Raw genomic sequence first — 23897 nt, forward strand, 5'->3', positions numbered from 1 at the left:
GCCTTTTTTATTAAAACAACGAGATTACTGGAGATGGGCACATAGACTAGAGATGGGCACATAGACTGCATATAGCCTGGAGATGGGCACATAGGCAAATTAAAAAAAGACTTTTTTTCCCTGAAACTTCCCTCTGAAATTGGGGTGCGCGTTATACGTCGATAAATACGGTATATATAAAAAAGTGTTTAAAATGGTGAACAGTATGAAGTTCTTCTCTTTTTGAACTGGGCTGTTGGTTGGAGACCAGATTTTGGAGGTTGAACACACTGATCACCCGTTGAAGAGTGTTTGTATGTTCATGGGATTTTTGCCTACAGCGGCCATTATCGATCCATTGGTGTAGTTCAAGCTTCACTAGCCCCTGTCACAGTTTGGGATTAGACCTCATCCACTGGAGTTTGGACTTTGCTTTTTGGGTGTTTGAGCACATATGGACAAGTACTCATCACAAGGACTCACAGTTTATGCATTTATGGGCTTTATTGAAGGCTACAGTTTATTTATGGAACAAACATGTTAGGATAGTGCAGCATAAGATAAATTGAATATATTCCAATTTTTTACTCTTGTGGGCTTGCAGCTTATAGATATATTTTGTTGGGCAAACTCATCTTTATTTTATTACAGTAAATACCTAATCAGTGTAGATTCCTTTTTTCCTTGGTTAGTCTATACCTTCTATACTTGCATTATGTGGGTATATCTGATGTTTGTCTTTTGATCACATTATATTTATTTATATTATATTTTACTCCTGTCAGGGGCAGATATTCCACCCTTCATAGTATACAGCAGGGGTCTTCAAACTACGGCCCTCCAGTTGTTCAGGAACTACAATTCCCATCATGCCTAGTCATGTCTGTGAATGTCAGAGTTTTACTATGCCTAATGGGATTTGTAGTTCTGCAACAGCTGGAGGGCTGTAGTTTGAAGATCCCTGGTATACAGTATATGAGCCCTCAGAGTGCCTTTGGGGATTCAACTAGTGATCAGCTAATCTTCCCTTCTTACCACACCCCACCACTGTTTCCACGTGTGACTCCCCCCCCCCCCCCCCCCCACACACACACACACACTTCTCTCTTCAAGGGGGCTTTAAAACTACACTAATATTAGTTTAGTTCCTCAATGTACATATAATTCAATGTCTTTACCTGGGTCCAGAACACTTGGGCACATAGCTCTTTCAGGTCCCTGCCGGAGGAGTGGTTCTGGTAATGCAGAGATGCCGTACCCACTTTGTACTAATCACTGGTGTTCCAACCACCTCCACACAACCTGCACAGGTCTGGTGGGCAAGTTTGAGCACCAGCTTTCAGTCATTGAAACAACTTTGAGCTTGATATCAATGAGAAGATAGGGATACTCATTGAAATTGCTTGGACTGGAAGTAATGCTGCTCCACTATTAAATTTAATCAAAAATATATTTTATAATCTGGAAAAAGTAGATAGATAGATAGATAGATAGATAGATAGATAGATAGATAGATAGATAGATAGATAGATAGATAGATAGAGATTATATATATCTATATAGATAGACAGATATATATATATATACACACAGTATATATATTATATATATATATATATATAAAAAGTTATATAAATATATTTTATAAAGTGGAAAAAGAAAACGAAAAATCTATTTTCAAAATATTTTTCCTTCAACTGCCTCTTACAGAGGAACAAAGAGATAAGGAATGGATACATTTCATATGAACCTGGATGCCTCTATTCATATAAGAATTCAGGGCCAGATTCACAGAAGAAGTACGCCGGCGTATCTACTGATACTCCGGCGTACTTTCAAATTTGCTGCGTCGTATCTTTAGTTTGAATCCTCAAACCAAGATACGACGGCTTCTGGTTTCGATCCAACAGTCGTACGGCTTCGTACGCCTTCGGATCGTAGGTGTAATACTTCGGCGCCCGCTGGGTGGAGTTTGTGTCGTTTTCCGCGTTGGGTATGCTAATTAGCTTTTTCCGGCGATTCACGAAGGTACGCGCGGCCGTCACATTCTCTTACGTCGTCGCTAGTCGGCTTTTCCCGGCGTATAGTTAAAGCTGGTATTTTGTGGCGTATAGATAGACGTGCCATGTCAAAGTATGGCCGTCGTTCCCGCGTCAAATTTATTTATTTATTTTTTTGCGTAAGTTGTCCGTGAATAGGAAAGGACGTAACTCACGTCGACGTTCAAAAAATCACGTCAGTGCGACGTAATTTCGCGCAAAGCAGGGCGGGAATTTTCAAAACGGAGCATGCGCAGTACGTTCGGCGCGGGAACGCGCCTAATTTAAATGATCCACGCCCCCTACCTGGATCATTTGAATTAGGCGGGCTTGCGCCGGAGGGATTTACGCTACGCCGCCGCAACTTTACATCAAGTGCTTTGTGAATCAAGCACTTGCCCGTAAAACTTGCGGCGGTGTAACGTAAATGTGATTCGTTACGCCGCCGCGGATGTCTCTGAATCTGGCCCTCAGTGCTTATCCCAGTAATGAACTTTATGTCTTGCTGTATACCTGAGTAATTCTGTCTGTATTACAGGAAGAATCTTCCTCTCCGATATTCGAGATTTGGCTCTTTCAGTATCAGAAGAGAATAGCCAACTCCTGTCATTAGAACAAGGGGCATCGACCAACACCTGTAGCACGAGACGTAATAGGGAGAAAAAAATAAGTGAAAAGCCTATACAGCCCAAAAATTATATAGAGATACAATAGTCATTCCATACTGTCATTTTAATTCTTTGAGTTTTTCTGCATGTACTTGTCTTCTGATTCTGCTGTCATTTAATATACAGTGGGGATCGAAAGTTTGGGCACCCCAGGTAAAAATATTAATGTGGTCTTTTACCTGCATTTTGGTCTGGGTCTTAAGTGGTTAATACAAATTTTTACCTGGGGTGCCCAAACTTTCGATCCCCAGCTGTCCAGGGAAACTTAGAAATTATTCACACTCATGGTAAAATCTGCATCTTTTTTGCTAGAAAATTACTTAGAACCCCCAAACATTATTTATTTGATTAAAGCAAAGGTTCTGGAGAATAAAATGGTGTCTGTTTCAATTTTATATCACACAATATTTGCATGACCGTTTATCAAAACGCAAATTTGTCAGAAAAAAATACACTTAAAGGAGATCTTCAGTCATTTTTTCATATATCGAATCTTCTGCCCTTGTTGTTTTAACTTTGGATAGTAAAAAAAAAATTGCTGCTAGTAAATACCTTATATTCCTCTTTATTGTCTGGTAAAAAGAATGGGCTTATGACTCTCCTGAGAGTTTTCCAGGAAGGGAGGGGGGGGGGGGGTGAGTCATAAGATGGCCAATGAAAGCTGCAGAGGAAGTGAACAGGCAGCAGCTTCAGCTGCCCACAGTTAAAATGGTTGCAGCCAGACTGGAGGGAGATTTCTGCAGCATATTTGGCAAGTACAGAATCACAGTATATATAAAATAATGTTTTTATTACAAATTATATAATCAGACTGCAGTTCCTCTTTAAGCCTAGTACACACCATGAGTTTATTTTTTTTCTGTTCAACTGAAAATAAAAACTGTCAGCTTCGGTCAGAGCCGCTGTACTAACCATCCAATGTTAGTACCGCGATCTCCCCTGCTGAGTTGTTGTGTTCTAACTGGGGGACGGCTCCCCCATCAGAACACTCCAGTGATTGGGAGTCAGTCGGCTGCTGGCTTTCCAGCATGCACATCCGACAGAAGCAAAAACGAAAAGAACTCTGGACAGCCGCACTCCAAAATGACTTAAAATAAAGTTGGTCTTTTAATGTAAAAAGTACATACAGGCACTGCAAACAACGGATACAGATTGGCCGACGCGTTTCACGCTGCAATTCAGCGCTTAGTCATGACATCCGACAGAAGCCGGCCGAAAAACGGGCTTCTGTCAGACCGGGTGCCGTACACATGGGTCGAATGTTAGCCAGTTTTTATTGAACCGTCGGATGTAGCCATTCGGTCTGTGTGTACTGGGCTTTAAATGAATTTTAGTGCACATAAACACAGTGGGCCAGATTCAGATAGATTAGCGGATCTTTAGATTTGCGTAATATATCTGATTTACGATCCGCCGGCGCAATTTTAAGAGGCTAGTGCAGTATTCACAAGGCACTTAGCTCGAAACTTGCACCGGCGGATCGTAACTCCCCCGGCGGAATTCAAATTCCGCGGCTAGGGGGAGTGTAGTATTTAAATCAGGCGCGTCCTCCCGCCGATTTAAATGCGCATGCGCCGCCAGCTAAATTTCACGGCGTGCATTGCTCACACTGACGTCGCTAGGACGTCAGTGGTTTCGGCATGAGCGTAACCTGCGTCGGGCCGAATTCTGAATCGACGTACGCAAACGACGTTAAAATGTAAAACTCGGCGCGGGAATGACGGCCATACTAAACATAGGAAACGCCGCAGGGGTAACTATCCTATGGAAATAGCCGAACGCAAACGAGGTGAAAAAAAAGCGACGGGCGGGCGTTCGTTACTGAATCGGCGGTTCTCCTCATTAGCATATCCGACGCGTAAAAAAAAGAGGCAACACCTAGCGGCCGGCGGGAGATTGCACTTACTCACTTACACCAGTCGGATCTAAGGGAGATCTATGCGGAACTGATTCTTATGAATCAGTCGCATAGATCCGACCGTCGGATCTCAGAGATACGACGGCGGATCAGGAGATACGCTGTCGTATCTCTTGATGAATCTGGCCCATTATATTACAATGGCAACAAACTACGGTACTTAGCTTTATAAAAGGCTTTACAGGTTACCAGTTTAGAGTTAAATGTAAGCTCTGATGCAAGAATTACTGCTCTCACTCTGACATTCGCGGTAATACCTCACGTGTAGTGAAATCACCATTTACAATCAGTTTGATTGGCTGTTAATGGCCGATAACTAGAATCGAAACCGGTAGTGACATAATCCACATTACTTCCAACTTCATTTGACAAAGAGAAGGGGAAACGTGGATGTATCTCCCTGTCCTCTGCCTGCAGGAGCCCCAACAGTGTGTAGTGGTCCCGGTGTTCTGTCAGATTAGCAAACCTGTCAGATCAGCTAACTGAAGCGATGTTCCTTCAGCTAACTTACCAAAAATACTTAGTGATCATGCTTTCCACCGCTAGCAGGTTTGCTAATCTGACAGAACACCTGCAGTTTGAAGGTGGTAGAGGACATTTCATTACACCTAGCCAACTCTTGAATTTCAGACTCATTATAGCAATAAAGTGAACTGACAGGTTTGCTAATCTGATAGAAGACCGTGAGGGTGTCCAAAAATGTCCATAGGTGCCTTATGACTATAAGTTTGGCACTGCGCGGTGCGGGATGTACCAAGATGGCCGTCACCACCATCTGACGGCAGGCTATCTAAATTAAACATCAAAACAGTCTTATGGGTTTCTAAATACTGTATATAAGCATATATACTCACTTTATTGCTATAATGAGACTTGGATGGGTGTAACAAGATGTCCGCTGCCACCTTCTGACTGCAGATGTTCTGTCAGATTAGCAAACCTGCTAGGGGTGGAACGCATGCGCAGTAAGTACATTTGGTAAGTCAGCTGGCGAAACATCACTTCCGTTAGCTGGTCTGATAGGTTTGCTAATCTGATAGAACACCGCGACCAAGTGAGGATGTCCAAAAATGTCCATTGGTGCCTTATGACTATAAGTTTGGCACTGAGCTGTGTGGGATGTACCAAGATGGCCATTGCCACCTTCTTACAGTCTTCTTACTGTCTCACAGGTTTATAAATACTGTATATAAGCATATACAGTAAAACCTTGGATTGCAAGCATAATTCGTTCCAGAAACATGCTTGTAATTCAAAGCACTTGTATATAAAAGCATTTTTTTACAGGGTATAAAAGAGAAGAGAGGCACCTCTAAGGCCCCATACACACGGGAGGATTTATCCGCGGATACGGTCCAGCGGACCGTTTCCGCGGATAAATCCTCTCGAGGATTTCAGCAGATTTTAATGCGATGGAGTGTACTCACCATCGCATTGAAATCCGCGCCGAAATCCTCTGGCGATGACGTGTCGCGCCGTCGCCGCGATGATGACGCGGCGATGTGCGCGACGCTGTCATATAAGGAATTCCACGCATGCGTCGAACCATTACGACGCATGCGGGGGATCCCTTCGGACGGATAGATCCGGTGAGTCTATACAGACCAGCAGATCCATCCGTTGGGATGGATTCCAGCAGATGGATTTGCTTGGCATGTCAGCAAATATTCGATCTGCTGGAATCCATCCCAGGGGGAAATATCCGCGGAAACAGATCCGCTGGCGTGTACACACCATAGGATCTATCCGCTGAAACCCATTTGCTGGGATTTTTCAGCGGATGGATTCTATCGTGTGTACGGGGCCTAAGTGTAGCAACAAGTTGCTAAATGTTGTACCTTCATTAAATGTAACCATATTGCTGCACTTAGAGGCTCCTCTATTCTTTTTTATACTCAGTTGTGACATGACGCTACTCTTATATCAAGACATTACTTGTATATCAAGGCAAAATGTATTAAAACATTTTGCTTGTCTTGCAAAACACTCTCAAACCAAGTTACTCTCAAACCAAGGTTTTACTGTATGCCCACTTTATTGCTATGAGTCTGCTGCCACCTTTTGACTGCAGATGTTCTGTCAGATTAGCGAACTTGCTAGCGGTGGAACGCATGCGCAGTAAGAACATTTGGTAAGTCAGCCGACGAAACGTCACTTCCGTTAGCCGATCTGACAGGTTTGCTCATTTGACAGAACACCGGGTTCCGAGGGCAGTCCCTTCCGGGGCCTGTAAAATGATCAAAGCTGCTTGGATCACTTTTACCAGAAAGCCCATCGCCAGGCATAAAAATCAATGCTAGGATCACAGCTGATCCTGGTTTATAATATAAGCACTTGCTCCCAATGATGTACAGGTACATCCTAAGCCAGGGGTGTCAAACTGGCGGCCCTCCAGCTGTTCCGAAACTACAAGTCCCATCATGCCTCTGCCTGTGAGAGTCATGCTTGTAACTGTTAGCCTTGCAATGCCTCATGGGACTTGTAGTTTTGCAACAGCTGGAGGGCCACCAGTTTGACACCCCTGTCCTAAGCGGTGAAAGTGGTTAAAGAAGAATTAATTTAATGGGTCGTGCTTGCAGAGCCCTACACCTGTTGAAAGCGACAAGGAATATAATTCCTGCCATGACCAGGAAGAAAACTATCGTGCTGGTGGAATGCGTAGAGTCCCAGCTGCTGCCTCTACAGCTGAAGGGGGGATGTTTGGGGGAGGTAATAGAGGCTCAACAGAGGTTTTACCACCCCTCAACCACCAGCGTGAGCAAGCCCCAAAAGTGACCATTTCAAATTCCAGCCTCGTAAAAATAGAGAATACATGGAAGGGAGAGGAAAAGAGGTGGAGTAACAAATAAAAAGGGAGAGAAAGAACAAGAAAGATGGCTAGGGAGGGAGGGGCTGAGGGGGAAAAAACAAGAAATTAGGATAGAGAGGTTTTAATACTTTATGAGTGGAAGGGACTCAGGCCGCGCTAAATGTCCATGGGTTAGGGGCGCAAATTACTTGTCTTGCCTTGGGTGCTGACAACCACGCTACGAAAATAATTTTACAGTTAGGGGTCCCCACCACTTGGGAAATTTTATCAAGGGGTCGCGGCACAAGAAAGGTTGAGAACTGCCTTAGACGCATATGTGTGGGAGCTGGGCATTAAGGACCACCTATCATATATGTGTAAGACCACCAGGAACAGGTTAAGCACCAAACAAAAACTCACAGCAGAAGCCACGTGTTGAGGAGACGGGTCAAAGTTGACATTATAAATTTCGTCTTTCAGTGGCTCTTCTAGAGCAATATAACTTGTATTTAGGTTCACTGTTCCTTTAATGACATAAAACAATACCCACCTTGTCATAAGAGCTGGCGTATAATTTCCCAATTAACCTTCCATCTAATTGGGTAGTTGAGAGGACGTTCATGTGGGACAGCGGCACAAAGGATTCCAGTGTCTTCCTCAGCCACATGGATCTGTGCACATCCGGCTCGTTACAATGAAGAAGTTCTGAGAAAAGCCATTTCAGAGGTACATCAAACACGAGAAACTGACATCGCTGGCAGCAATCTTGTTTTGCAGTTTTACTGTTATTTCCTTCTTATACTTAAAAGATCTTCTGCTAGGATTAATTATTTTAAAAGGGGTGCTACACAAAGCATTGTTTTCAGATACAATGGGCACTGCACAGCACAAGGCTATCAAAAAAAAAAAATCTAGGATGGGTATTTTTTTTTTTTTTCTTCATTTAAAGTGGACCTTCAACCTGTTCACCCACTTTTCTTTTTCATTCAACACAGCAGGCTATGCGATGTTAGTACAGCGATTTCCCTGCTGAGATATTGTGTTGTGACTGCCCCCCCGCCTGAACACACCAGTCACTGCTTGCAGCCATTGACTGCAAGCACTGATCGGATGACGATCATTTGCTGGTTTTCTAGCATGTTTGATTGACAAGGCAAGGGCGGATCCAGAGTCTAGTCTCGGGAGGGGCACTGCCAGAAAATAAGGTGTTGCTTACAGAACTCAATTAGGTGTCCGGTGTGTCCGCTACAATGTTGCAGTACTGCTAAAAAATAAATGATCGCCGTCATTACTAGTAAAAAATATTTAAATATAAATGTCATAAATCTATCCCATAGTTTGCAGACGATTGTCAGGGACTGCAGACATGGTACAGGAGATGGTCAGAGACTGCAGACATGGTACAGGAGATGGTCAGAGACTGCAGACATGGTACAAGGGATGGTCAGAGACTGCAGACATGGTACAGGAGATGGTTAGAGACTGCAGACATGGTACAGGAGATGGTCAGAGACTGCAGACGTGGTACAAGAGATGGTCAGAGACTGCAGACATGGTACAAGAGATGGTCAGAGACTGCAGACATGGTACAAGAGATGGTCAGAGACTGCAGACATGGTACAAGGGATGGTCAGAGACTGCAGACGTTGTACAAGGGATGGTCATGGTACAAGGGATGGTCAGAGACTGGAGACATGGTACAAGAGATCAATGCAGCCTCATCAGTGCCCATCATTGCAGCCTCACTGTATATATGAACGTAGCCCCACTGTATATAAGAACGCAGCCCCACTTTTGTATATAAATGCAGTCCCACTTTTGTATATGAATGCAGCCCCACTTTTGTATATAAATGCAGTCCCACTTTTGTATATAAATTCAGTCCCACTTTTGTATATAAATTCAGTCCCACTTTTGTATATAAATTCAGTCCCACTTTTGTATATAAATTCAGTCCCACTTTTGTATATAAATGCAGTCCAACTTTTGTATATAAATTCAGTCCCACTGTATATATAAATTCAGTCCCACTTTTGTATATAAATGCAGTCCCACTTTTGTAAATAAATTCAGTCCCACTTTTGTATATAAATACAGCCCCACGTGTGTATATAAATGCAGTCCCACTTTTGTATATAAATGCAGTCCCACTTTGTATATTAATGCAGCCCCACTTTTGTATATAAATGCAGTCCCACTTTTGTATAAAAAATTCAGTCCCACTTTTGTATATAAATGCAGTCCCACTTTTGTATATAAATGCAGCCCCACTGTACATATAAATACAGCCCCACTTTTGTATATGAATGCAGTCCCACTTTTGTATATGAATGCAGTCCCACTTTTGTATATAAATTCAGTCCCACTTTTGTCTATTAATGCAGTCCCACTTTTGTATATGAATGCAGCCCTGATGTATATATAAATGCAGCCCCACTTTTGTATATGAATGCAGCCCTACTTGTGTATATGAATGCAGTCCCACTTTTGTATATACATGCAGCCCCACTTTTGTATATTAATGCAGTCCCACTTTTGTATATAAATGCAGCCCCACTTTTGTCTATGAATGCAGCCCCACTTTTGTATATAAATGCAGTCCCACTTTTGTATATAAATGCAGTCCCACTTTTGTCTATGAATGCAGTCCCACTTTTGTCTATGAATGCAGTCCCACTTTTGTCTATGAATGCAGTCCCACTTTTGTATATGAATGCAGCCCCACTTTTGTATATTAATGCAGTCCCACTTTTGTCTATGAATGCAGTCCCACTTTGTCTATGAATGCAGTCCCACTTCTGTATATGAATGCAGCCCCACTTTGTATATGAATGCAGCCCCACTTTGTATATGAATGCAGCCCCACTTTGTATATGAATGCAGCCCCACTTTGTATATGAATGCAGCCCCACTTTGTATATGAATGCAGCCCCACTTTGTATATGAATGCAGCCCCACTTTTGTATATGAATGAAGCCCCACTGTGCATGGCATTTACCATGGCATTGCCTCGATCACACACAGCAGGTATCTCTCCCGACGTGTGTCATTGAACAAACAGGAGCTGTGGGTCTGTGTTCGGCAGGGCAGTGTGCTCTAGCAAGGTCCCCCCCTAGACGGGCTTGTGTGATAGACAAAACACTGATTCAATCAGTGTTCCATCTCCATCTACTATCACACAAGCAGGTTTAGCACAGGCAGCACAGCCGAATAAAGACCCAGCTCTCACACACAGCGAGAGGTGCCCGGTGTCATACACGCAGGAGAAAGGGGGAGCGCTGCAGTCAGCTACAGCTCAAAGCAGCCTCAGGACAGGCAGCCTACCGGGCTGGGCCAGTCCGGCCCTGGTGATGAGAGAGAGAGAGAGAGTGAGAGACTTGGCACCGCAAAGCAGTTTTAAAAAAAAATGATTGTCTCGGGGGGGGGGGGGCAATTGCCCTGTTGCCCCCCCTGGATCCGCCATTGTGACAAGGACATGTACACACAGACTAAATGTCTACTGGACCGGCTGATTTCGGCTGATATTTGGCCCGTGTGTAAGGGGCTTTAGGCTGGCCATACATGGATCATTTTGTTTATTTGATCAGCTGGCGGGCTGATAGAAGTATCAGGAATGGATTCCCCTATCCACACAAGCAAGGTGGAGGGAGGAATCCTCCCTGCTGCCCTATTGTAGTTTGACAATGGGGATCACCACTGCAGCCAATGGGTGGCAGGTGCTGAACAAATGAAAGTTTTCCAACATTCCCCTTCAAGAGGAGTTAAACATTAGATAGACTTCTGTTGAGTAGAAACAACCATAGATGGATCTAAATGCACCCAATCCCTGCTGAATTTTGATTAATCTATGGTCATCTTAACAGGTAATGGAGGGGGGCTGTTTAAAAAAAAAAAGAAAAGAAACACACAAGAGTATGCATTTAAATAGATGAACATCAGAAGGGTCTCACCATCTTGACATAATCCACAGCCAACTATGAAATGGATTGCCTTGGTAGTCTTTAAGACATTATTTCTGCCAATGCCTTGAGATATCCATGAGCTTTAATTGTGTTGTCGCATTTAAAGCAGAACTCTGGGATTTTCCAAAAATCCCCCATTAGTACACCCCCCACACAAAACACTAAATAGTTATAATATTTGTTAAATGTCTTACCGTCAGCTCTGTGATTCAAAAAATGCACCATCTTTTCTGGCAGGAAGGATCTCTTAGAACAATGATTGCATCATTTCCTCTTCTCGCTCTCTAACTGTAATCAGACTACATTTCCCATGAATCTTTGGGATTGGAGTGAATGTGGGAGGAACACTAGGCTTGTACATGTAAATGTGAAATCGCCGACTTCAACATAAATCACTCCCCTCATTCTGCAGTCAGCAAGCCATACATAACACACGGTATGATAGGTTACAGCCTTATAAATGCAAAGCATTTTAATATAAATGCATATTAATATAATATAAATTGAATGCATTTAATATAAATGCAAACCAGTGCAACATGTCCGTGTTCACCAGTGCCGCTTATCAGGGACCACCATGTCAGGGACCAACAGTGCCACATGAGCTGTCTATAAGTTGTAAGTGGTGGATGGTTCATATATGGATGAAGAGTTTGCTCTAAAGTGGTTGGAAACCCTTACATATACCAAGTGAAGTGACTGGCCTCAGGTGATCCAGAGATTTCATAGGGAAACTTGGATTGACGCAAGTACACACTATAAAGGAATATGCTTTGTTCATTTTTAATTTCAGAGGTTTGCAACCACTTTGATTTTATGATAATCTCTAACTTTATAAATACATTTTGTAATTGTAATGATTATATGGTGAATACCTTGAAAGTTCATCTTTTCCACATATTTTTTTTATAGTATACAAATGAAGCAGGAGCAATGGGATCATCACAAGCTGGGCATGAACTCTTAGGCCCCGTACACACGGCCGAGGAACTCGACGTGCCAAGCACGTCGAGTTCCTCGTCGAGTTCTGGGATGAAGCCGCCGAGGAGCTCGGCGGGCCGCCTTCTCCCATAGAACAACGAGAAAAAAGAGAACATGTTCTCTATTTTCTCGTCGAGCTCCTCGGCGGCTCCATCGAGCCAAAACTGTACAGACGACAGAGTTTCTCGGCAGAATCCGGGTTTTGACCGAGTTTCTCGGTGAATTCTGCCGAGAAACTCTGTCGTGTGTACGGGGCCTCACAACTCCGGAGTGATGGGAGAATCCGGAATGGCCAGAAGATTTTACTGATGGATTCCTCTGGAGAAATAACAAGTCATGGAGTAACTCAGCAAACTCCACCTGTAACTGAACTGTCACTTAGCGTGGACTTATCCTTTAAATCTCCCCTTTTATCGCAATAAAAAAAAAAAAGCGATGACTGTGTGGTTTAAGGAATTATACACTAAGGGGCCAACAAATAAAACAATTAAGCCCAGGTAAAACGTCTGTTAAGTTTCTCCATTACACGGAGGAGAACAGAGTGTGCTGACGCAGGTGGTGGAAGTGGTCATGTCTCCTTCAGCTCAGTTCCCCCATAACATCCTACTAAGCAGTTCTGGCCTGACATTATGTAACATCAATCACGGCTGGGAAGATGCACTTCGGACGCAGTTATCAGAAGTCTGGGTGAGCAGAGAGCAATGATTCTGACAAGTGACTTGATTCTGGCAGCTAGATAAGCACTATTGTCTCCCATGCGCCTGACTGACTCCACTATCGCTCTCAAAAAAATGTCATTTCTAAGATCTTGATACGTCTATATAACCTACAGAGAGACAGCGGATAAAGTCTGGCCGTTATTACAGACATACAAAGAAAATAAGAATGACAAACAGAAAAGGAAAAAAAAAGAAGAAAATAAGAATGACTGAGGAAATATACATTTATATACATTGCATAAATCTGACAACAAGCCACATGTCAGCTGCAATCAAGATAAAAGATCCTAATTAATTGGCACTGCTGCCCAAACAATTACCGTATTTATTGGGGTATAGCGCGCTCCCGCGTATAGCGCGCACCCCTAAAGTTGCCCCCAATTCCTGTGGAAAAAAAGATTTTTGTACTTACAGTTTGGTGTTTTGCGCGGCGTCCATCGGCGGCCTCGTCGGGTCCGGCGTCCGTCTGCGACTTCGGGTGTCCTCTTCGTCGGGTCCGGCGTCCTTCTGCGGCGTCCTCCCCGCTCATTTCCAGCGCCGAGTTTGAATACTGCGCCGGCATATACCGAGCGCAGCACACTCGGGCAGGCTCGGCTACTCTCGCGCTGACGTCCTGTACGTCCAGGACGTCAGCGCGAGAGGAGACGAGACTGCCCGACAATACACGAGTGTACTGCGCACAGGATATGCCGGCGCAGTATTCAAACTCGGCGCGGGAAAGCAGGTATCAGCGTATATCGCGCACCCACGATTTTTCCCTGATTTTCAGGGCAAAAAAGTGCGCGGTATACGCCGATAAATACGGTACATATTACAAATATTCCAATGTATATGTAGCGCCCTGCTCCTGATGACCAGGCGCTATGTTTAAATTCAGTGGGTTTCTGAGCTGGTAGTTAGCTCAGATTCTGATGATTAAGGCTAAATCAGCCTCTGTTTTGGCTATGGCAGTGCTTGGAGGGTTTTCCCATTGTTTTCCTGTAGGTGGCGTTACCACCACAGGCCAATGTTGGAACACAGGCAGGCCAGACTGTATTGGGTATTTTTCCCCAGGAACAGCCCAGTGGGAGTGGTCTCCCCGCTGGGCATGCTGGGGAAGGATACTTAAGGGGCAGACACCATTTTCTCTGGGCTCTTTGCCTCGTGGTCCTCCTGGCTCGAGGTATGTGATGGTCCATTTTCAGCCCCGGGACCAAGTTGGCCCGAGGCTGCATTTCTGCCAGGTAGGCCCAGTTGTCTTGAGTGGGGCCTGCACTTTAAAGGTGATCCAGTTCTGTCTGTTCTGCGGGAGGAAGCCACTCAATGAAGAAAACCAGGGGAGGACCTGGCGGAAATGCGGCCTCGGGCCAAGCGGAAGGCTGGTATCCCGGGAGAGGCCTGGTAACTTTAATGGAGGATGTTCCGTATTCTATGATGCCTTACAGTGTTGCTGGGTCGGCTTAAAGGCTCTAAACTGTACAGCTGGAAATCCGGGTACTAAATCCTGTGGCAGAGGATTCTGGAACAGTTTTTTTCTACTTTCAAAGAAAGGTCTGTGGCAGAGACTGAATTTTTTTTTGTCCGTGCATCATCCCGGCTTCTAGGCCAGTGAGAGAGACCAATCCGGGTGAGCAATACCCACTCTGAGGAAAGTGGTGAGTGTGACTTTTGAACTATACAAGTTTGTGTGAAATAAAACCTGAGAGAAAAGGGATTTACAACCTGTGTGGATATTGAAGTTTCTTAGACTCTCATCTCATCCCCAAGACAACGAAGAGCGAGGTAATGTGCAAGGCCCAAATTTAAACCAGCAGCTCCTATGGGGGTAGTGCTACATATACATAATACAAATGTAATTTTACCATATCTGCCCAGTTGTCCCAGAATCAAGCCTTGTGCACACCACGAGAATATCGCACAAATGATTGTCATCATCAGGCTATTACAGACAAACTACAGAGCTCAGAAGAAGATGGATGCCATAGTTGGTGAAGGTAGGAGATCAACAACAAGGACATAGAAAAAAGTTTTTGCCCGGAGTTCTCTTTTGAGCAGACAGACCTTGCACTAAAAACAAGGAGCCAACCCACCAGTATCTGGCTGTCTCTTGCAGCATGAATGCCTACAATTTCTGACTGTCTCCCAGTCTCTTGCTATTTGTTCACTGTCTCCGATTGTCTCTGATTGTCTCCTGCTGCATGTCCGTCGTCTGACCATCCCCTGTAGCGTGTTCCCAGTCTTTGGCCATCTATTGTGGCATGTCCCAAGTCTACAACTGTCTCTTGTAGAACATCCCCAGTCAGTGGCCTTCTCCTGTGGCATGCCCCCAGTCTCTTCTCTGACCAACTCTTGCAGTTTGTCCCTAGTCTCTGACCGTATCCTGGGGCATTTTCCTAGTATATGCTCAGCCTCTGATAATCTTCTGTGACACGTCTTAAAGGGGTTGTAAAGGTTCATGTTTTTTCACCTTAATGCATCCTATTCATTAAGGTGAAAAAACATATTACGATTACTGGCCCCCCAGCCCCCTGTTTTACTTACCTGAGCCCTGGAAAGTCCTGTGTCGTGAACGTGCTCTTCCTTTGCCCGGGCTTCTCGGGTCTTCATTGGATAGAGAAAGAAAACCGCCGCTCCAGACAAATGCACTTCAGCGGTGAGTATGGTTCAAAACCCGATGGGTGCAGGCAATGCACAAAGCATAAATAAGAGGGAGGAGATGATGGACAGCCGCACTCCAATAAAGTGTAAAAAATGGTGCCTTTATTCCAGTAAAACGAAAATGCAACAGCAAAAAAAACGCAAGCAGTGGGGTAACAGAGCTGACGCGTTTCACATCGATAACCGATGCTTACTCATAGCTAAGTAAGCATCGGTTATCGATGTGAAACGCGTCAGCTCTGTTACCCCACTGCGTGCGTTTTTTTTGTTGTTGTAGTTTTCGTTTTACTGGAATAAAAGGCACCATTTTTTACACTTTATTGGAGTGCGGCTGTCCATCATCTCTTCATTGGATAGATTGATAGCAGCGCAGCCATTGATGCGGGGGGCGGGGCCCAGTCCTGTACTCAGCGGCTATGGACGCCGAATACAGGATTAGGGAGCGCGCTCGTAAGGTACACCCCTTGGGAGAGCGCTTCCCAAAGGGGGATATCTGATGCGGGGAGGAGCCGAGAGAGCTGCTGAGGGACCCAAGAAAACGCCGTTCGGGGCCACTCTGTGCAAAACGAGCTGCACAGTGGAGGCAAGTATGACATGTTTGTTATTAAAAAAAATGCGAACCTTTACAACCACTTTAAGTCTCTAAACAAGGAGAAAAATACAAAAATAAGTACAGAATTAGTCAATGACATTTACCTGGTGATGCACACTGCAGAAGTGTTACAGACTTTCCACCAGGAGCAGCGCACATATCCAAGACCATCTCACCATCCTTGATATCTAGCGCTAGAACGGGAAGAAGTGATGAGGCATTGAGTATATAGTAGTCTTTGATCTTTCCACTCTGATGTCGCTGAGAAGGAAACTTTCCAGGTTTCTTACTAATATAGCACTTCATCAGTTTTTGGTTGTTAGAAAAGTTGTCACTAGACAGTCTATGGTATCCCAGCATAAGCAAATGATTCTCCGTCTCCACAGTGTTCTGGTAATTATTTAGCAGCACCGCATACTGCCAGAGCCCAGGATCTGTGAGCACCTCCCTGCAAACAAGAAAAAGCAAAAAGGTCATTTATTGTGGAACTTGATTTTTTGGGGGGGGATAGAGCTGGGAAAGGTTTGAACAAATATCAGGATTTTACTATTGTCTGTACCCATGGGGAACGTATCCTGCGGGAAAGGACCTCAGGCAACTTTATACTGCTGTCAGTGTCGCCATTTAGAGATTCTTCAAATTTCCTGTGTGGCAGCGGGGACAGGTAGTTAGTCCAAATTTCCCCAACAGGGGCAAGGCCAGCATTCAAATCTGACAAGCCTTCCATATCCCATAGTATTGCAGACATTACTAGGGCTATATAATAAATAAATATACTGTACATTGGGTGGACTGCAAATAAGTGGTGAAGTACCTTCACATCACTGCTGGCCGACTCTAGATTCAAGACCCACAAGGGCCCCATCTGCAGAGTTTGGGAGAATCTGATTTTCCACTGCTTGTTTTATGCATGCAAGATCCAGCACCCTAATGACCAGTGCTATGAAAAATTGCTCCAAAAATATTCACATTTGCATTGCGTCTCCCAACCCCTCACAAAACAATAGGAACTCTGTGATTCCCATTGACTTGAAATACCTACAGTGCTCCTGTGACCTGTAGGATTTTGGCCACATTCATGTGATAGGCAGGGGCGGACTGACCATTGAGGCACTCGGGCACTGCCCGAGGGCCCCATGCCACTAGGGGGTCCCATCAGGGTTGCCAGCCTCAGTAAAACCAGGGACAGTATATAATAATCTGTGTTTTTTTTTACATCTGTCCCTGATATGTCCAAAACCGACATGCTTTTGATGTGAAAATCCCGAGATTTTAGCTGCCCCGCCTCTGTACTGCCTCCTGGCGTGGTGGCCATCTGTAAGCCCGGGGGCCCCATAATCTTCTATTGCCCGGGGGCCCCATGAGTTGTCAGTCCGCCCCTGGTGATAGGTCCACTTTAAAAGTAAGCTGATGTCAAGGCCACAGTTTCTCATGTTATCTGGGACCAGAATGCTGTACAGTAGTGCTTTCCAACCTTTTTTCACATGTGTATGCCTTGACAGCCTATTTCCATAAATTGTACCCAAAAACAGTAAGTACTGCACCACACCAAATGGTAGATGTAATTTAGGAGTTCGTACTGCACAGAGTGCAAGGCTCCAGAGTAAGTAATGCACAGAGTGCAGGAGTCAGCAGTTAGTAATGCACAGAGTGCAGGAGTAAGTAGTGCACAGAGTGCAGGAGTCAGCAGTTAGTAATGCACAGAGTGCAGGAGTAAGTAGTGCACAGAGTGCAGGAGTCAGCAGTTAGTAATGCACAGAGTGCAGGAGTCAGGACCTCCTGGGTCCTGTGTGTGTTTAGCTGCCACAGTAACAGAAAGAGGTGAGGCCCTCCCCGTCGAACATGATGGAGGCCTAAGTGCTAGGACAGGAAGAGAAGAGAGCACAGCCTACACCTTCTCCCTGCTCTTTCCTCCTTCCCACCATCAGCGCTCTACTCTTTTGACATTGCTGGTGCCGACAGCGTGAATTACATGAGCAAGTTCACTGTTTACAGACATTGCAGGTGCCAGAAATTTCACGATTCTGGCTAAAATGAGAATCACAATTTTTTTGCTTAGAAGATAGATCACGATTCTCGTGGCGCAACATCATCTTTCACATTAAAACAAAAAAATTGGGCTAACTTTACTGTTTGTTTTTTATTTTTTTTGTTTTTTATTCATTGAAGTGTATTTTTTCCAAAAAAATTGCATTTGAGAAAGACCACTGGGCAGATACATTGTGACATAAAATATTGTAGCAATTGCCATTGTATTCCCTAGGGTCTCTGCAAAAATATATACACCGAATTTATTGGGGTATAGCGCGCTCCCGCGTATAGCGCACACCCCTAAAGTTGCAGCGGATTCCTGTGGAAAAAAGTTTTTTTGTACTTACAGTTTTGGTGTCTTGTGCGGTGTCCATCGGCGGCCTCGTCGGGTCCGGCGTCCGTCTGCGGCTTCGGGTGTCCTCTTCGTCGGGTCCGGCATCCTTCTGCGGCGTCCTCGCGTCCTCCCCGCTCGTTTCCCGCGCCGAATACTGCGCTGACATATACAGAGCGCAGTACACTCGTGTATTGTCGGGCAGGCTCGGCAACTCTCGCGCTGACGTCCTGTACGTCCAAGACGTCAGCGCGAGAGGACCCGAGACTGCCCGACTATACCCGAGTGTACTGCGCTCGGTATATGTCGGCGCAGTATTCAAACTCGGCGCGGGAAAGCGGGTATCGGCGTATACCGCGCACCCACGATTTTGCCCTGATTTTCAGGGCAAAAAAGTGCGCGGTATACGCCAATAAATACGGTATATATAATGTTTGGGGGTTGCAAGTAATTTTCTAGCAAAAAATATTGATTTTAACTTAAAGGGGTTGTAAAGGTACAATTTTTTTCCCCCTAAATATCTTCCTTTACCTTAGTGCAGTCCTCCTTCACTTACCTCATCCTTCCATTTTGCTTTTAAATGTCCTTATTTCTTCTGAGAAATCCTCACTTCCTGTTCTTCAGTCTGTAACTCCACACAGTAATGCGAGGCTTTCTCCCTGGTGTGAAGTGTCATGCTCGCCCCCTCCCTTGGACTACAGGAGAGTCAGGACGCTCTCTACGTTGCAGATAGAGAAAGGAGCTGTGTGTTAGTGGGCGACCTGACTCTCCTGTAGTCCAAGGGAGGGGGCAAGCATGACACTTCACACCAGGGAGAAAGCCTTGCATTACTGTGTGGAGTTACAGACAGAAGAACAGAAAGTGAGGATTTGTCAGAAGAAATAAGGACATTTAAAAGCAAAATGGAAGGATGAGGTAAGTGAACTAGGACTGCACTAAGGGCTCTTTCACACGGAGCGGACCGTTTCTGGGTCCGCTCCGTGTGTCCGCCGAAGCTCAGCGGGTATCCCCGCTGAGCTGTCGGCGGATAGGGCGGTCCCCGCACACAGTGCAGGGACCGCCCTGTCTCTGCTCTGCTGTCCCCTATGGGGGACCGGATGCAGACGGTCCGTCTGTCCGTCTGCATCCGGTCCGTTCCGCCGAACGGAAGAAAAATAGGGTTTCTTCCGTTCGGAAAAGCGGAACCCGACTGACGCGGACGCTAGCGGATGCTCCATCCGCTAACGGACGCGTTCCCATAGGGATTCATTACAAGTCCATTAACGGACTTGTAATGAGCGGACGAACGGTCCGCTAGTGTGAAAGGACCCTAAGGTAAAGGAAGCTATTTAGGGAAAACATTTTTTATCTTTACAACCCCTTTAAGAAACAAGTTTCAGAAAAAGATTTGGACTTTAAAGGGGTTGTAAAGGTAAATGTTTTTTCACCTTAATGCATCCTATGCATTAAGGTGAAAAATAAACCAATGGTACCAGCCCCCCCCCCCCCCCAACCCCCGTTTTACTTACCTCACCCCTCGAAAGTCCTGCGCTCGTCCTCGTCATCCTCTTCGGTTCCCAGCCTGGCCGTTGATTGGCTAGGTTGGACGTATTGATAGCAGCGCAGCCATTGGCTGGCACTACTGTCAATCACATCCGATGATGCAGCGTGTCGGGGGGCGGGACCAAGTGATACTATGCCCGCCGCTGTATCACGGGAGAACGCCCGTAAAAGCTTTCCACCATGCGAGCTTGCATGAAGGTGGAAAGCTCTTTCGAGGAGGAGCCGAGACAGCCGCCGAGGGACCCCAGAAGACCGGGTTCGGGGACACTCTGTGCAAAAGAAGCTGCACAGTGGAGGTAAGTATAACATGTTTGTTATTTTACAAAAAAAAAAAAAATCCTTTAGTGACCATTTAAGTGGTTAAACTTCCTGCATTTACACACAGAAGTTTGCTCTAAGAAGGAAGTTAGTTATAATGTTGTTACAAACTTGGCAGACTGCCCAGATTATTTTTTTTACACACACAGAGGTTTATCCCTTTGATCGAAGAAGGAAGCATTAGTTACAATGTTTCCTGTTAAAACCTTGGCAGAGTGCCCAGATATTTTCTTTTGACAGCTGAGTGAGCTGATAAAGAATCTGCAAATTCTGCATTGGAGATCGTCAGGAGGGTTGAATCGAGATCACGATTTTTTAACGATTAATTGTGAAGCTCTACTGGAGAGCCAATAGATGAATCAAAAAGTCGTTATTACCAGTTGATTCCTGGTAAGTTTCCATGTATGCTGCCCACCAAAACCTGCACTGCCACCACCTAATATCACTTTGTGACAAAGCAACACTCATTTTATGCCACTGCCTTTTTCAACTATTATTCAATTGTTTAGAGTACCCCTACACGTCCCAGGTTGAGAACCACTGCTGTAGAGCCTTCTTTTCCTATCTGTTAGTTCAGCCTTTCAGATCAACACTCTGCTTCCTTAACCACTTCATTACTGGGCACTTAAACCCCCTTCGTGCCCAGACCAATTTTCAGCTTTCAGCGCTGACGCATTTTGAATGACAATTGCGCGGTCATACACTGTACCCAAATTATATTTTTATCATTTTTTTCCCACAAATAGAGCTTTCTTTTGGTGGTATTTGATCATCTCTGCGATTTAAATTTTTTGCGCTATAAACAAAAAAAGATTTTTTACTTTTTGTTATAATAATATCCCAATATTTTTTTTTAAAAATAAAAATTTCCCTCGGTTTAGGCCGATATGTATTCTTCTACATATTTTTGTTAAATAAGTATACGCAATAATATACGCAATAAGCGTATATTGATTGGTTTTCGCAAAAGTTATAGCGCCTACAAAATAGGGGATATATTTATGATTTTTTATTTTTTTTACTAGTAATTGCGGCGATCAGCGATTTTTTTGTCAGGCCTGTGATATTGCGGCGGACGTATCGGACACTTTTGACACAATTTTGGGACCATTCACATTTATACAGCGATCAGTGCTATAAAAATGCACTAATTACTGTATAAATGTGACTGGCAGTGAAGGGGTTAACACTAGGGGGTGAGGAAGGGGTTAAATGTGTATCCTGGGTGTGTTCTAACTGTGTGGGGGGAGGGGACTGACTGGGGGAGGTGACCGATGCTGCGTCCCTATGTACAAGAGACACAGATCCGTCTCCACTCTCCCTGACAGGACGTGGAGCTCTGTGTTTACACACAGAGATCCACATCCCTGCTGTCACCGCCGATCGCGGGCACCTGGCGGACATCGCGGCCGCCAGGCACACGCATCGGCTCCCGAGTGATGCGCCGGGCACGTTGTTTCCCCGCTGCGCGCCCCCAGCGGCGCGCATGGGGAATGTCAACAACAGGACGTCCACTCAGCACTTGAGAGCCGCGCTGTGGACGTCTTTCGTCTATAGCGCGGATTTCAAGTGGTTAATGCATAACTGAATGATTAAAGTGGAACTAAACTCTCTAAATCAACATTAACTGCTTCATCCCCAGAAGATTTTATCCCCTTCCTGACCAGAGCACTTTTTACAATTTGGCACTGCGTCGCTTTAACTGACAATTGCGCGGTCGTGCGATGCTGTACCTAAACAAAATGTGCGTAATTTTTTTCCCACAAATAGAGAAATTCAGAAAAAATAAAAAAACACACAATGGGGCTGATTTACCAAGCCTTTACTCCATGACTCATGGAGTAAAAGCAGGAGTAGCAGCCGTTTTGACATTTACTAAAGAAATACGCTGCTAGTGCAGTGTATTTCCCTAGTTACTAATGTGCTCCGTGCGCCCAGGAGAGGGTGCATTGTGCACCAGTACAGACCTGGCGCACGGCACATTGAAATGTAAATATCGGGGGTTTGGGCGGGAGTTTATTAGGGGGGGAGGTGGGGGGATGCAGGGGAAGTGAAGTGACATGTGTTTGAATGTGTTTGGCGGGCCGAATTGAAAGGGAAAGTGTTTTTTGAAAACAGATCCCCGTACGCTTGCACAGTGCGCCTGAACCTCGGGAGGTTCATTTGCATACTGGGCATGCGCAGAGAGAAATTTCGGCGCTTCCCGTGCGCCTTGTCAGTACGCCGTGAAAATCTTGGTAAATACCAAGCGGCGTACCCGTGAATGCGCTGCGTGACGCGGCGCACGGGAATCTCCGAGCTGTTTTCAGCCATGAAGGGGAACTCCGCGCCAAATTTCAAACTTGAAATCGGCGCGGGTCCCCCTTCAGGGCTACATTAGGCTCTTAGGCTTGGTCCGGAACGTGAGGGGTTAAACCCGCGCCGATTCGGCGCGGGGTTCCCCCCCCCCAGATTCAAACCAAGCCCTCATCCCAAGCACGCAGTCTGGCACGGACAGGAATGGGGGTGGGGACGAGCGAGCACCCCCCCCTCCTGAGCCGTACCAGACCACATGCCCTCAACATGGGGGAGTGTGTGCTGTGGGGGAGGGGGGCACTGCCCCCCCACCCCACAGCACTCTTGCCCCCATGTCGATAGGGACAAGAGCCTCTTCCCGACAACCCTTGGCATTGGTTGTCGGGGTATGCGGGCGGGGCTAATCGGAAACTGCGAGCTCCCTTTAATAAGGGGGCCCCCAGATACCGGCCCCCCACCCTATGTGAATGAGTATGGGGTACATCGTACCTCTACCCATTCACATGGGGGAAAGTGTAAAGTAAAATAAAACACCACACAATAAAATATTTTATTAATCTGCTCCGGAGCCCCCCCCTTTCTTCTTTAGCTCTCTTACAAGGGGGGGTTTCTTCTCTCCCGATCTTCTGCCGGGACCCTGGGCTTCGGTGATTTCTGCCGGGGGAGGGCGCCATCCCTCGGTCCTCTCCGGAGCCTTCCGCCGGATGCCCCCACCCCATTTAAGCTCTTTTACATTAGGGGGGGGGCATCCGGACTTCGGAGACTTCTGCCGGGGGATGGCGCCTATCCCCCGGTCTTTCCGGTGCCTTCCGCCAGGGTTCCGGTCTTCCTGGTCTTCTGCCGGGGGTGCGCCAACTCCCCGGTCTTTTCTCTGCTCCCTCTTCTGCCTGGCTCCCCCGCGGAGCCAGGGCTTTCTTCTGTCTTCTTTCTTCTCTCTTCCTTCTTCTGCCTGTCTCCTCCGGGAGCACAGGGCTTGTCTCCGCTGTCTTCTTCCTTCTCTTCCATTGGATGTTGACACGACGAGGTTCCGCGCTGACATGCCGTGTCAGCGGCGGGCATGGACTTATATAGGGTAATGCCACCATGTGACCTCAACC

The 23897-nt window shown here is 45.7% G+C and overlaps 1 protein-coding gene across 1 annotated transcript in view; it reads right to left on the reverse strand.

The window, feature by feature from the left end:
• The window catches only part of NSUN3 (NOP2/Sun RNA methyltransferase 3), an 82188-nt gene that overhangs the window by 32857 nt on the left and 25434 nt on the right, over window positions 1–23897 (reverse strand). The window contains exons 3-5 of the mRNA XM_040338724.1: window positions 16388–16731; window positions 7943–8097; window positions 2532–2653 (exon numbers count right to left, since the gene is read on the reverse strand). Coding sequence (XP_040194658.1) covers window positions 2532–2653; window positions 7943–8097; window positions 16388–16731 — 621 coding nt within the window. The remainder of the gene's footprint in view (window positions 1–2531; window positions 2654–7942; window positions 8098–16387; window positions 16732–23897) is intronic.

Source organism: Rana temporaria, chromosome 2, assembly GCF_905171775.1.
Source record: "Rana temporaria chromosome 2, aRanTem1.1, whole genome shotgun sequence".
Lineage (NCBI taxonomy): Eukaryota > Metazoa > Chordata > Amphibia > Anura > Ranidae > Rana > Rana temporaria.